Consider the following 14,962-nt stretch of genomic DNA (forward strand, 5'->3'; position numbering starts at 1 on the left):
TTTGTTTTCTTTCCAAAGCAAAATAACTTATCAATAAAATCTAATTACTTAACTAATACCCTACGTTTTGTGTTTTCTGGTGGAAGTCTAATAGTGAAAGCAGATAATAAGCAGATTATGAGTTTGGTTAGAGCTATTTGTACTTTGCATGTTCATATATGTATTGTTGATTCATTTCAACAGTTGCCTGAAAATGGAAGAAGTGTAACTATATCATCTCTAAGACACTTTCATATCCAAAGTTTTAAAGTTCTAAACCTGTGCTGAATATATGCTTCAAGTAACTCAGCTTCACTTCTTAGGCAATTATAACTGTATATAACAATCAAACCTTTCAAATGGAACAATTAATATTACCCATATCTGACACAGATGTTAATAAAGTTAAGTTTGATTTCAGTAACAATAGTGTTTAAATTGGTATTGTATCTCTTTTTACCATTGCAGTAAAATTTTTCTCATTGGGAGCAATGTCAAACATGGCTAAGAACATGAGTTCCAGTTTCAGATCCTGATTCTGCCATTTCATTATCTAAAAACAGTGCAATCTACCGTAAGTGGCTGCTCTCTCTGAGTTTCAGCTTCCTCAACTGCAGAAGGGGTAGCAAGGCATATACCACTCTGTCACATTCCTGACCTACCACACTCTGCTCAATCATTTTGGACAACTATGGACTGTACTGGTAGGCACACTGATAAGCACTTTATATGGATTATCTCATTTAATATTCAGAACAATTCATGAAATTTGTTGCTACTATTATCTGAATGATAGAAAGATTAAGGAATCTGCCTGAGGTTACACAGCAGTTCTGGAGCAGAGCTGAAATACGAACTCAAGTAGATTCCAAAATGCCTATTTTCTCAAATATTAGGATTTATTGTTCAATTAATTTTAGTGATTACTATTGAAATATAATGTAAATATAATATTCTAATGAAACATAATCATGATCATATGTATAATTTATGAAGACTTAACTAAAATATTCATATTGCTTATTGATTGTTGCTACATTACTATTCTATCATGAATACTGATCTAAAACACACTTAACAATCTATCTCTACTCTTCCCACTAGATGGCAGGCAATACCTATTTACTAAAGATATTATTCAGATTACTTGTGTCCTTTACTTTCTCCCTTGGACAAACAATGTAAACTAAATAGTAATTGACAACTTATCATTATCAGAGTAACTATCACACCCACATCTATCCACAGTCAATGGAAAATGAACTCAAGAAAGAATTAACTATATTTTAATAGTGATTCCCCAGTCCTGGTTTAAAATGTTAATAATGCTACAGTTTTGTTTTTTTTTTTAATTTTTTTTTTCAATGTTTATTTATTTTTGGGACAGAGAGAGACAGAGCATGAATGGGGGAGGGGCAGAGAGAGAGGGAGACACAGAATCGGAAACAGCCTCCAGGCTCTGAGCCATCAGCCCAGAGCCTGACGCGGGGCTCGAACTCACGGAGCGCAAGATCGTGACCTGGCTGAAGTCGGACGCTTAACCGACTGCGCCACCCAGGCGCCCCATAATGCTACAGTTTTAAATATGGAGGCATGTAAAAGTGTCCTATCAAAGTATTTGCACTCTAAGATATTTATTTAAATCAAATATTCAGAATTATGTCACAAGCAATAGCCAACTTATAAAAAGTGATATTCCAGAAGTTTACACCAAAGTTTGTTGTTTTAAACTCAAAAAGCTTTCTTTTTTTAAACATTACACTATAAATGTTTTTAGATATTAAGTATGGCCCATTTGAAGCCGATTTAAATTATAATACAGCTGAAATCTATAAATCTTCAGTAGTTACTCACTGAGGAGTTCCAAAAATTCTAAATGCTAACCAGGACTTTTGAATTAGTCAAGAAAATCAGATATCAATGGCAGCATTTTTGCTACTAGAGAATGAATTCCAGGTTCCAGCTTGGGAACCTGATACCCAAAGAACACAGCCTCTTTTACATAGTATCAAGGCAGCTGCCAGGACTGACAAAGAATTCCAGGGAAGCTAATTTCTGCCCAAATCCCACAGCATGATGCTGGCTGCACATTCACCCTTCAGATAACTTCCAATTTCTGAACTAATTTTGAAACGGTATTTTTGTAACTCAGTGTCTGCCAATAAAAGTGTTAGCAAACTAATAGTGAGGTATAACTTCATTACTAAAATTATGTACATCTCAAAACTTGTTTTTGTTTCCTGCCAAATCAATATATTTAATCCACAAGGATTCATTAAACAGATTCAAACGGCCCAGCATTGGGTTCAGCTCTAACATGAATAAAAGAACATAAGTTCTGAGCCATTTATGGAGCCTAATGAGAATTCTTCTGAAATGTATATTCAGAAAACTTCCCAAACTTGCCACTATAAGTATTATTCTAGGAAGTACAAAACCTCAAAACAAGAACACTGATTTTCTCGAGACAGGATTTACAGCACAGAAACGTCCTCAGCCCCCATTCATGGATTTTAGGTAATCTGTCAATCTTCTAGATATTAAGCAAATCATTATGTTCCTTATGTTTTTCTGGTAAGAAGATCTTATTATCGGTTTTTTCAAAGCAGTCAATTACAAAAGGTTAAAAACCACAGACTTAGAGAAGGAAGAAGAGTAAAGATGGAAAAGTCCTAAAATGTCTCAGTGTAAAAAACTGGAAGTTAATTTACTATAAAAGAGGAATTTTTGAAGTTCACATAGCGAGTCTTACTCTAGAACTAAAATGGGACATATAAAATTGGAAATAGATGGATATAATTATAGATATATAAAAGCCCTGTTTTTTTCTAGGCTGGTTAACATAACAGCTATAATTTAAAAGGCTAATGTACATATGTTAGAACAATTGTCCCTTAAGTCTAACTGTGGGAACATTTTAACAATGGACATAATGCTTTTATGATCATAAGCCTTGAATAGAAATGCAGTACATACCTTAGGGGTAAACATGTGGCGGATGCCATCAATTGAACCATTTAAAAGGAGTGCTCTGATTAGGAAGCATATAAGTACCACATATGGGAAAAGAGAACTAAAATACATGATCTACAAAGAAAAAAAAATATAGGTGAGACACACTAACATCTACATTCCTTTCTATAGCTAAGATAATATGTCCTCTTCTATACTTTGGCAGTCTGTTTTTATAGCATGATTAATAATACTATTAATACCTTGTATAGCCATCATATTAGAATGGCTTATTAGTCTTAATGCAATGTGACTTAAGATCCTATTTGAGATATAATGAGAAATAAGGACTCTCTCTTACTTACACTTCTTTAAAATAGTCCATAGTTATTGTTAACTTGATTTCTTATAGTTGATTTCTTACAGTTCACAAAACAAGCAAGATTTAAGAGAAATTAATGGCCACTGACACCCTAATAAATCCTTACTTATATTGTTTTAGGTAAAATAAACAGCAAAAAAGTCTTTATTTTTTCATTAATCAAAATCCCATTATAAGTCTGTAAAGCTTTTGGAGTAAAGAGCGGCCCCTGTTAAGTCTCCCAAGACTGAATAATTAGCAATGCCAAGGTTGTACTTTCCACTTCACAAGTTTTCACGTTTAAAGTTAAGCAAATGTTTAACCATAGAAAAGCAATTGTCCTAGCCAGACATTTACAGCTTCCTTGACATCTCCATGTAGAAGCCTAACAGGTCTCTAAAACTTTTCAGGTCCAGAAAAGAACTTCTGAATTTCCCCCACAGATGTCCCCACCCGTCTCCACCTCTACAAATAGCCCAACCATCCATCCAGGTGCAAAAGTCAAATACTCAGAAGTAGTCCTGAACCACTGGTAATATTCTCCTAGTTTTCAGGCTACCACTCAGGGTATCTTATTCCTGCTTAACACATTCCCAGGGTTTCTAATACAGCTGCAATACAATGTGAGTTCCTCCCTCTGACCTGCAAAGCCTCACATTACAGCACCTCCCTTCCCTGCCCCATCATTCTTCCTCCAGGTGAGCCCCACACCTTGCTAGCTGCCTCAGACCCCTCTCTGCAGCTTCAGGACAAAGCAGGGCTGCACCCACAGTCTGTGGCACTCATCTCCTGAGCCTCATGACTCGCTCTCCTGTTATCTATGTCTCACCTCCATCTTTGGTGAACTAAAACATGAGGGTCAAGTGAATGAATAGCAAAAGTAAAGATTGTTTAGTATTGACACAAATTTCAGGAAAGATCTTTGATGAAATAAGGAGAGATTATGTAACTTCAGATTTCACTATCAAACACATTTTTATGGTCTTTCTTTAAACACATTTTTAAAAGCACCACTTTTTGCCAATCTGTATTTCCTAGAATGACATGGTACTTGTAGTTTGCCCAGACATTTATAGCAGAGCTTGAGGGGTGCGTGGAGGGCATGCAGGAGTGGTGATTAGCATAATCAGGAGGGGCTCTAATATACTAACTTTTCCAGAAGATTGAATGCCTTTGATCATAGCCAAGCAAACTACAACCCAGGCGGCCAGCAAGCAGACGGTCATCTTCCAGTTTAAGCCCCCACTTTCAGAAATGGAACTGGAAATATTCAGGGCTTCTCTATACCAGTAATAGGTGGTGGCAGAACTTTTTTCACATTCTGGCTCCACGACTGTAGAAAGAAAGGTAATACAGTCATTTCAGACTAGAAAGAGGAATGAGGCATTTTTTCCTCCAATAAGCCTATAAATCAGTTCTTAACATTTCATAGAAAAGTACTACTATTCTCGAGAAGTATTTACATTCACAATGAAAACACAATGGTGCAAAATTCACAGACATGTATCCTTGTTGAGGTTTCTTTAATTTTTTTTAACGTTTATTTATCATTGAGAGACAGAGAGACACAGAGCATGAGCGGGGGAGGGGGAGAGAGAGGGGAGACACAGAATCCAAAGCAGGCTCTAGGCTCTGAGCAAGGTGTCAGCACAGAGCCTGATGTGGGGCTCAAACTCACAAACTGCGAGACCATGACCTGAGCCGAAGCTGGATGCTCAACCAACTGAGCCTCCTAGGTGCCCCTTCCACATTATTTTAAAAGGAAAAAAATCTCAAAGTGTCACACTTTTAGCAACTTTATGATCTTTTTTTTTTTTTTTTAATTTTTTTTTCAACGTTTATTTATTTTTGGGACAGAGAGAGACAGAGCATGAACGGGGGAGGGGCAGAGAGAGAGGGAGACACAGAATCGGAAACAGGCTCCAGGCTCTGAGCCATCAGCCCAGAGCCCGACGCGGGGCTCGAACCCACGGACCGCGAGATCGTGACCTGGCTGAAGTCGGACGCTTAACCGACTGCGCCACCCAGGCGCCCCAACTTTATGATCTTTATGTACAAAAACAGTACATGGTACATGTCTTACAAGTGTGTGAAGCATTTTTCACCAAAGGACATTGATCCCAAGGTAGAGGTTGCTGAAAAGACTGAGAAAAATAAAACAAACTCCAGCCAATGATGACATTGTAGTAGAGAGCCACAAAAAAGCACACCTGCAAAACAAAACAGTGTAATTACATTACATCTCTCATGCCCCTTCCTTTGAACAAGATGAAATGCATAAAACCCCATTCAACATTTTAAAAATCCTCATTTCATTTTTACTTGAAACACATCATCTTTTCTAAAAAGATGACTCCTATAGGTCTTAACAGGCATTATCAAGGTTGAACTGTATTAATATTAACAGCTTGGTTTGCATATTAGTGCAAACTCCAAAGATGTTTTTTTAAAAACACGATTAAAGAGTTGAATAGAAATACACAAATATTTCATATAAATGAAAACTGTACCATTACAAACCCTGTAAAAATTATATGGCATACACCATACCAGGAAACTTACTACACAACTTGCAAATCCAATGCCACCCAGTTTAGGGCTTATGTAATTCCATACACCAATGCTTCCTCGCCGAATTCTCTGACCCACAGAAAGTTCCAGGAAAAAAAGGGGAATACCTATTACCAGAAGCAGTATTAAATACGGCAAAAGATATGCACCTACAGAAACAAGGACAAATAAAATAGATTACATTTTTAATAGTCACAGTAGACAATGCACTAATTTTGAAAATCTCATGAAAGACAATATTTGAACTTCTATATAGTATAATTCTAAAGGACTTTGAAGAAAATGAAATTTCATCATTTTAAACTTTCTAGTATTTGAAACCCAAACTTGACTGCTACAAAGGGCGTCTGATAAAAAATAATTGTGATTAAAGTAAGAATACAGTTTTTAGTTTCATCTTATTGAAAGGGTATGACTTCATTTTCCATAAAAATAATTGATTTCTTAAAATTATTTTCTCAAGTAGGTTTCACAAACTCCAAGAAATCTTATTCACACATTGCTCATCAAGTGATTTATTAAATCTTATTCAAACTCATCTAAATCATGCATTCCAAATCGTATAAATTAGAGTGAACGAGATATTCTAGTATTACAGCTGACTTTTCTCCCTAAATAACAACAGGGGAGAAGCGGCTGCCAAGATTGAAAAAAAAAAAAAAAATAGAAAAATAATAAGAACTTCTACCTCAGACAAATGTTATTTTTTCCCATATATACTTCATTTACAAGGTACATTTCAGGAATTTTTTTGTTTTCCAAAATTCTGTGAAGGGATGGTGACATTGACTGAAAAACTAAGATATTTAATATATATTGTAAAATACATGTGCAAATTTATATATTATCCTTGTAGTAAGGTTTTCATACTTAAAAATTATTTTATAGCAACATCTCAAATTAAGACATATGACTAGTTATTTTAAAATGTGAATAAGTTTGACAATGTTAATATTAGATCCTATTAATTGATAAAGTTAAATGTGAAACATATTCATTCCTACATAAGAATACATATGCAAATCATTCATTAAATAACCCCTAGGATGGACTTCCTACATTCAAATTTCTTATCTGAAGTTTTGTCCAACCAGATACTGTCAAGTAAATCATGCAATTGGTGGTGTCAATGCATCAAATGCATTAATAATAAAATAAGAATCCATTTGTTGTATTTTCCCATTAAAAAAAAGACTATTTAGTGGAATTGAATAGATTTTGGAAGTTGTTCAAATTGTTCTGGTGGTTATTCTGCTGAAGAAGTAAACATTACTTTTTTTCAAATTATTTATCTTAGTATATATCTCTGAAATAATGACCACATACAAGAATTTCCCTAATATAGTGGTCCACAGAAAATCTTTACTTTCTTATGATGGATTTTCAGTCTTTCTGACTTAAGTTGATTCTACAAATGGGTATGTAATGTAAAGCATGGATTCATGAGTTTATAAAACAGAATTATCAAAAATCTAATTCTTTAAAAATTTATTTATTTAAGTTCAAGTTAATTAACATACAGTGGAGTACTGGTTTCAGGAGTAGAAGCCAGTGATTCATCACTTACATATAACACCCAGTGCTCATCCCAACAAGTGCCCTTAAAAATGAACAATAAAAAAAAATCTAATTTTTAAAATGATTAGTAACATTGAGGTGCTAATGACGTGAAAATGTTTCCCAAAGGACTGAAAGAGCATTTTATTTATTTATTTTTTTAAATTTTTTTTTAACGTTTATTTATTTTTGAGACAGAGAGAGGCAGAGCATGAACGGGGGAGGGTCAGAGAGAGGGAGACACAGAATCTGAAACAGGCTCCAGGCTCTGAGCTGTCAGCACAGAGCCTGACGCGGGGCTCGAACTCACGAACCGGGAGATCATGACCTGAGCCAAAGCCGGACGCTTAACCGACTGAGCCACCCTGGCGCCCCTGAAAGAGCATTTTAATACATGCGCCTAATCCTAGAATGTGAATGCATTCACGTATGTGTGCATGACTAGAGAGGGAGAGAATGAATTAAAACTGGATTCACTGGCGATAGTGCCTCAATTATGTGTGCAGGACATGCTATTAGATACTTAGTTTTATCTTCTAACCGAAATTACTCTAACACTAACCTCCATGTTAAAAATAGTCATAGCTAAGATATAAATGAGCATTTACTATTTGCCAGGCACATTTCTAAGCATGCTACATGTAGTTACTCATTTTTTCCTTACAAGAATCCAATGTGGTAAGTACCCTTATTACCCTCATTTTACAAGTGTGGGAACTAAACCAGAAGTAAGTTAACTTGGAAAAAGTCATATGGCTACTGTGGGAAACAGCCAGGCTTCAAGGCCAAATTGACTTCAAAATGTGAGCTGGTAGCTTCTATATTACACTATTTACTAAGCTTACCCATTGTACTTTAAATTTAATATCTTCAAACAAATCAACTTATGCTGGGTTTACCACTTTTTAGTTCTATTATTCATAAAGTGCCTCAAGTGACAGATGAATGAGATTCAACTAGTCTCAGGTTATCTGACTAAACAGCCAGAAAATACAACTCAAATACCTGTAAGGCTCAATACTATACTGCATGTTGGGTACAGCCTTTTGTATTGACAGCCCTTTTGAAATGAAAAAGTCCACTGGCATTTTATATCGCTGTCCAGTATTTTTTTTTTATTTGAAGAGAGGAAACAATGGTAGGAAGAACGTTTTGACTCCTATTACATATGACAATAAGGAGGAGGAGCCATTCTGTCTAATAACTAATCTCTAAATATGAAATCTTTTGAGTTCTCCACCAAAACACAATTTGCGTTAAATGGATGGCAACCTGACTTCAGGCAATACAGCCTTCTTCCTCAACAGTATGGCCAGTAAGGCTCATAAAGTGAAAGGCTTAAGATCAGAACTCATCTTCTTCTAGTCTTGGCAAATGGGATGACTCAGGAGAAACAAAAAGCAGGGTAGTACACAGCTGCTTATAGCTGATTTGATAAATAATTCCTATGTGATGTTCATGACTGGCTACGGAGCATATGGTTTCAGTGGAGTGATGTGTAGTGCATCACATCACTGACATCAAGAGGTATCGATTCTTACCTCTCAGGCAGATTTGTCTAACAGGCTACTATTTCCAAACCTGTTGTTTTGTGCCTGGTTGAATTAACTAAGTAAGATCTTACATATATTTTGTCATCAGAACACCTTAGCTTTTTATCTTTTAATCCAAAAAGAAATTTCACAAATGAATGGTTATATTATCTCATTTGATTTGTACAGAAAGTATAAAACCATATTTTTGTCCAGTCAACTAAACTATCACAAATTGGAATCAAATACCAAAATAATCTTTCTACATTTTGTATGATGAAATTTAGTTAATATTTAGTTTTTAACCACATTTATTTTCACAGCTTCCATGTATGTATATAGATAATAAAGTTTCAACTCAAATGTTAGTTAACTTAATATTATTTGACTTTGGTACCCTATAGAGCTTGTGTCCTACGTGAACAAGCCATTCCCTTGAATATGTTTTTTACTGATTTTTAAGACAATTTTTGCTAAGTAACCCTTATTATTACATGCACAAATACAAAAAGCTAGACCATTACGTTGATGGATTTATTTTTGTTTAAAGTTATGGATGCTGATTTCTTTTTTAATTTAAATTCAAGTTAGTTAACATACAGTGTAGTCTTGGCTTCAGGAGTAGAACCCAGCAAGGATGCTAATTTCTTTAAAGTTTTTTTTTGAAACTAAACATTGTCCCCAAATACTATAGAATTAGGAATCAAATATATATGGTATCTAAGGATGAAGAATGCCTAGCAATACATTAATTATCTGGTTAAATCCCTTCCACTGGGATCTACAAAGTTTTGGTCAGCATTTGAACACTATAATTACTCTAAATTAAATACAATTTTTGTGTGGTAAAATGAAATTATTTCAAATTCAGAGTTCATAAATTGTGTAGAAAAAATTCTTTGTGACTTGTTTTACCAGTATCGTCTTATATCAGAAACTTTAGGTTTTTCTCCAAAGAGATTAACTGACAGGCATAAGGAATGCCTGTAACATTTGTTAGAAAGTTCAGTAATTTAGAGATGTTTAATAACATCCACAGAAAGAATTTGAGAATGTATTACCCTTAAGAAATCTTTCTTTGAGTATTCATAACAAGCCATCTGCCTCTATGGAAACCTAATCTGGAAACAGAGGTGAGCTCACTTCCAACAAAGGAGTCTCCCTGGCTTTACAATGGAATTCATACTTTCTGAAATAATGAGACTGCAGTAACAACAGGAGCTATTTCAAACAGTCAATTACAATTTACTTAGCAACGTATCACTGAACAACAAAACAAACCCCCCCCAAAACTTACCACCTCCGTTCTTCTGACATAGGTATGGGAATCGCCACACATTTCCTAAACCCACAGAAAATCCAACTTGGGCCAGGATGTATTGTAGTTTACTGTTCCAAGCTGGTCTTTCATCTTCAACTTCTGATTCCTCTTCAACATCTATATCTTTTTCCTCCTGAACATCAACAATTAGTTCACTCTTCTTAAAAGCATCATCAGCTGAGTCTTCATTGGAAAGAAGGTCTTTGACAGACTCAATAACTTCATCATCTAATTCTCTTTTTACCACCTTGCTATTCTTCGGCATTTGAAAATGTGGGTAGTATTATTTTTTAAAAATTCCCTTATGGTGAATTTGTCAATTTTTTTTTGAAAAATGTTAATTGATATGAATAAAAGATGGAGGAGGGTATCAATTAAATCCTTGATTCAAGGTGATAGAGTCTTAATGGATCCTGGATCTGAATGTCCAATATTCTATAGGTACCTGTAAAATTTTAAGTTGAAAAACAATAATATTTAATGAGAAAAAATATTTAAAGTACTGAAAACTCTTATTAGTTTCTATGATGAAAACTCTCTCTACCAAGTATAAGACATACGATTGTCCTTGGCCCTTCATAGTTTAATGTTGCCAGAAGTATAAAAATTGTAAAGTACACATGTGCTTCAGGCACATTTTCCTTTAATGTTTATTTTATTTATTTTTTGAGACAGAAAGAGAGAGAAAGAGAGAGAGAGAGAAAGAGCGAGCACAAGCAGGGGAGGCACAGAGAGAAAGGGAGACACAGAACCTGAAGCAGGTTCCAGGCTCTGAGCTTTCAGTACAGAGCCTGATGTGGAGCTCAAACTCGCAAACCATGAGATCATGCCCTGAGCTGAAGTCGGATGCCTAAGCAACTGAGCCACCCAGGTATCTCTGGACACATTTTCTTGTAACTCACTTCTTCCTTCTTACATAAATCTACTTTGATTTCAGATATACTCCAATGCATAATGTATATGGGATTCATTAGTACTTAAAATTTTTTGACTTTTTTTTTTAATTCTTCCTTTTCTCCTGACTAAAGTACATCCTTTACTTTATTCCTCATAGAATTACATACACAATTACATGTCATCCCTATAAATTTGTCTTATATAGAATCTCTTCTGTTCATGTATTCATCTGTTCACCCACTTGATATTAATTATAATAGGGCTACAAACATTCACAAATTATACAATATCTGCTTTAAAGGAGCTTATATTTGATAGAGCGAAAGGTACATTCCAAATAATTACACTACATCGCATAATTTATATGACCCAACATCATTACTATAGGAGAGATCAGAAACATTGCATAAAAGCAGCATTATAGTTGGGCAGAAATGGAGTTGAGGACACACCAAACATAAGGAATAGGATAAAAAGATGCAGGAAGCGGCAAAAATTATTATTTGTGTAAACATTCTCTCCAATGACCCCCAAAACATACTACCACCACTTTGGCATTTTCCCTTTATTTCATTTTAGGTTATATCTCATTTCCTTTTCTCTGTTCAAATATAGACCAAGTAAGTCTATAGGGTATGTCTGCAGACCAATCAGATTGTCTATTTCAAAAAGTGCTTAAACATATTAATGCTTCTTGTCAAAATTAGGTCAAAAGACTTAGAAATAATATCCCAAGAAGTCTGCCATTTGTTGCTACAAAAAACCAATTCTTTGATGGAACTGTATTAGATTTACATTCAAAGTCAGAGAAATAGCCCATCATACTTTAATTTATAATCTTCATGAACAAGACAGGGGGCTAGGTAACTCAATGAAAAAGAAAAAAAAAAAAGGAATTCATTAACTTGACCATGTAACTTTTACTGGTTGCCTTTAGGTAAACAACTTTTATTGGAGGTGTTCAGTTGTTTCCCAATTAAAATATATACCCTAAGAGCAAACACTCATTTAGGATTTGGTGAAGATTAAGAGTTAGACTGTGAAGAAAGCTCTGAAAAACAGCATTCCCAAAATACTTTAAATAATAGATACATCTCTAGAATAAGTGAAAAACTTCTCATGGTAATTATCGTAAAGAGACCAACAAATTTTTGATGTGGAAATAGTTTTAAGAGGTTAGAGATTATGTTTGTTTAATTTGCTTTATTTTTACCAAGAGTTCAGTAAACATTAGTTGAGTAAATGAATAAACACAGCCAGTGAAAAACTGAAATAAGCTAATTATCCAAATAATTTTTGCTGAAGAAACAATCTGACGTATAGGAAATTGTGAGACAAGAATTATGTAAAGATCTACATTTGTTGAATTACCTAAAGATAAATTGTTGGCCCAGTGATTTAACTGACACATAGATAAGAGTATTGGCTTTAATCTGACAAACTAGGAGTTGTGTCCTAGTTCTTTTATTTCTTAGTTGTATAACTTCTCGTAGTTATCCCACTCAGCCCTAGTTTCCTCAATAAACTAAGGTTATCAGCTATTCTTTTCGCTTTTTCCACACAAATAAAAAGGTAAGGAATGTATCAAAGTTTAGAAATACTACTACAGTAAAAACAGCCACCATATCAGAAAGAAAAATTTAAGACAGTGTTACTCATGAACCTCTCCCAAATTAATTATCTCGGAAATTGTGGTATTTATTCTATGTATTTCCAAGTCTTTGTGGAAAAAAAATACACAAACAAAATGAAATGAAAAATAACAATGTTGAACACTGCTGAATTTTTAAAAAATACTAAATGAATAATCATATCAACGTACAAACAATATCCTTTGGCAAAGTTTACATTTAAAAGTTTCTATCAGAGGAGCGCCTGGGTGGCTCAATTGGTTGAGCGTCCAGCTTAGGCTCAGATCATGATCTCACAGCTTGTGAGTTCGAGCCCAGAATCAGGCTCTGTGCTGACAACTCAGAGCCTGGAGCCTGCTTCGGATTCTATGTCTCAATCTCTTCCTGCCTCTTCCTCACTCGTGCTCTGTGTCTCTCTCAAAAATAAATAAACATTAAAAAAAAAATGTTTTTAACGTTTCTATCAGAGTACCCAGAGTTCATATTTTCCATGAAAAAAAATCGGCAAATATAAACAAAATTTAAATACAATGGTATATTATAAATGCCTAAAATATATCTAATATATGAAACCTATCTAACTATATATACAGATTATATAGTACATTAGTCCTAGGCAACCTTTATAATATTAAACATACTAAAAAGGATGTTAAATAGGTTGTTTCACTTATTTAGAGCTCTCTTCACTAGGCCATAAGCTCTGCCTGGAGAATGGCTTTATCTTACTCATCTCACATTCTTAAGGTTTAAACTTGTCTATGAAGTGAATGAACTCTAAGAAGTAGGACAGAATAATATTGTTATGATAACTACAAGTATTCTGCACTATTACACATTTGGTTGTTTTTTGGGGGGGGGGTGATTTTTTACTCCAAGGACTTATACTCATTGAGTCAGAGACATTCCTTTCAGAGGCTGCATAAAACCAAATGTAAAGATATAAATTGAATTTCTGAATGGATTTGTAAAAACTCAGTATGTAAGACAACAATTAGGAAAGTAAATTAGCTTCATATTTTCAAGACCTAACTTTTCTAAATTATATCATTTTTTATGATGCTCAAAGCTTACCTGAAGATCCTAGTTAATAAAAGTAGGCCATATATATAGATTAAAAAGAGAATAAAAAGCCAGGTTGACTACTGCCAAAAGTATATTGGTCATTGCTACATCTGGGAAAAGAAGAAATGAAGCCAGAATGTCCAGGAAGGAAGTGAGGTAGAGAGTAATAAAGTATCACTACTCTACAGGTCACACAGGAAGTAGGATAATCAGTTTCAAGGAACTGCACAGCTTCTGCCAAGCTAGCACCAACCATTCCTGTGACAGAATCAAGCTATCATTTACTGCACTTCACTGCACCTATGAGTTGCACTGTCAGTCTACATCACTACTGGCAAAAGGCCTCCTCTCTACCCCTGAGCAACAGATATTCAAGATCCAACATCAATAAAATATTGCCCATGGGTCAAATACAACACACTGTCTGATTTTATAAATAAAATTCTAATGGAACACAGATAGCCATGCCCACACATTTACATCTTTTCCATAGGTAATTTTGTGCTGCAACAGCAGAGTCACTTTGTATGTACTGCAAAGCCTAAAATATTTCTCACTATCTTGAAAAAAATTGACAACCACTGTTCCAGAGAATAAATCTGAATTGAAGATGTGGAGTTTCCTAGACCACTCAATCCAGGCTCCATTTGAATGACATGAATTTCTTTATAAAATAGTGTGACAAGATAGAACTCTACACATTCAAAGATAAGCAATTACTAAGAATGAAAGGGTTTTATGTGGAACCATGGAGATGGAGTGGTAGTATTTGAGAGGGGAAGAAATATAAGCAAAGACAAAGGTGGAAAATATATGTCAGGAAACAGAATGCTCAAGAGTTTCAAGTAGATTACTTATTAAAAAAAAAAAAGCAAACTCAGAGATTCAATAAATTAAAGATTAAAAAGTTCCCCTTTAAAAAAATCAAAGAAAAGATATTAAAAATGAATAGAAATAAAAAGTTAGGTGGATGAATACTAAATATAGAAATTGGAATATTCATTATAGGAATAAAAGGCATATTCGGAACAAATAAAGGCTGCTACAAGTACATCCACAGACATCAGAATAGACTTAAGGAAACTTCTCAAAAAGA

General features: G+C 34.5%; 1 protein-coding gene across 2 annotated transcripts in view; it reads right to left on the reverse strand.

Annotated features, from left to right (window-relative positions):
* Positions 1 to 14,962, reverse strand: part of SLC6A15 (solute carrier family 6 member 15) — a 39,359-nt gene that overhangs the window by 11,168 nt on the left and 13,229 nt on the right. For both annotated transcript variants that reach the window (XM_043561705.1, XM_043561706.1), the window contains exons 2-6: positions 10,250 to 10,718; positions 5,855 to 6,012; positions 5,376 to 5,502; positions 4,444 to 4,625; positions 2,956 to 3,066 (exon numbers count right to left, since the gene is read on the reverse strand). In XM_043561705.1, coding sequence (XP_043417640.1) covers positions 2,956 to 3,066; positions 4,444 to 4,625; positions 5,376 to 5,502; positions 5,855 to 6,012; positions 10,250 to 10,538 — 867 coding nt within the window. In that variant the 5' untranslated portion in view covers positions 10,539 to 10,718. The remainder of the gene's footprint in view (positions 1 to 2,955; positions 3,067 to 4,443; positions 4,626 to 5,375; positions 5,503 to 5,854; positions 6,013 to 10,249; positions 10,719 to 14,962) is intronic.

Source organism: Prionailurus bengalensis, chromosome B4, assembly GCF_016509475.1.
Source record: "Prionailurus bengalensis isolate Pbe53 chromosome B4, Fcat_Pben_1.1_paternal_pri, whole genome shotgun sequence".
Classification (NCBI taxonomy): Eukaryota; Metazoa; Chordata; class Mammalia; order Carnivora; family Felidae; genus Prionailurus; species Prionailurus bengalensis.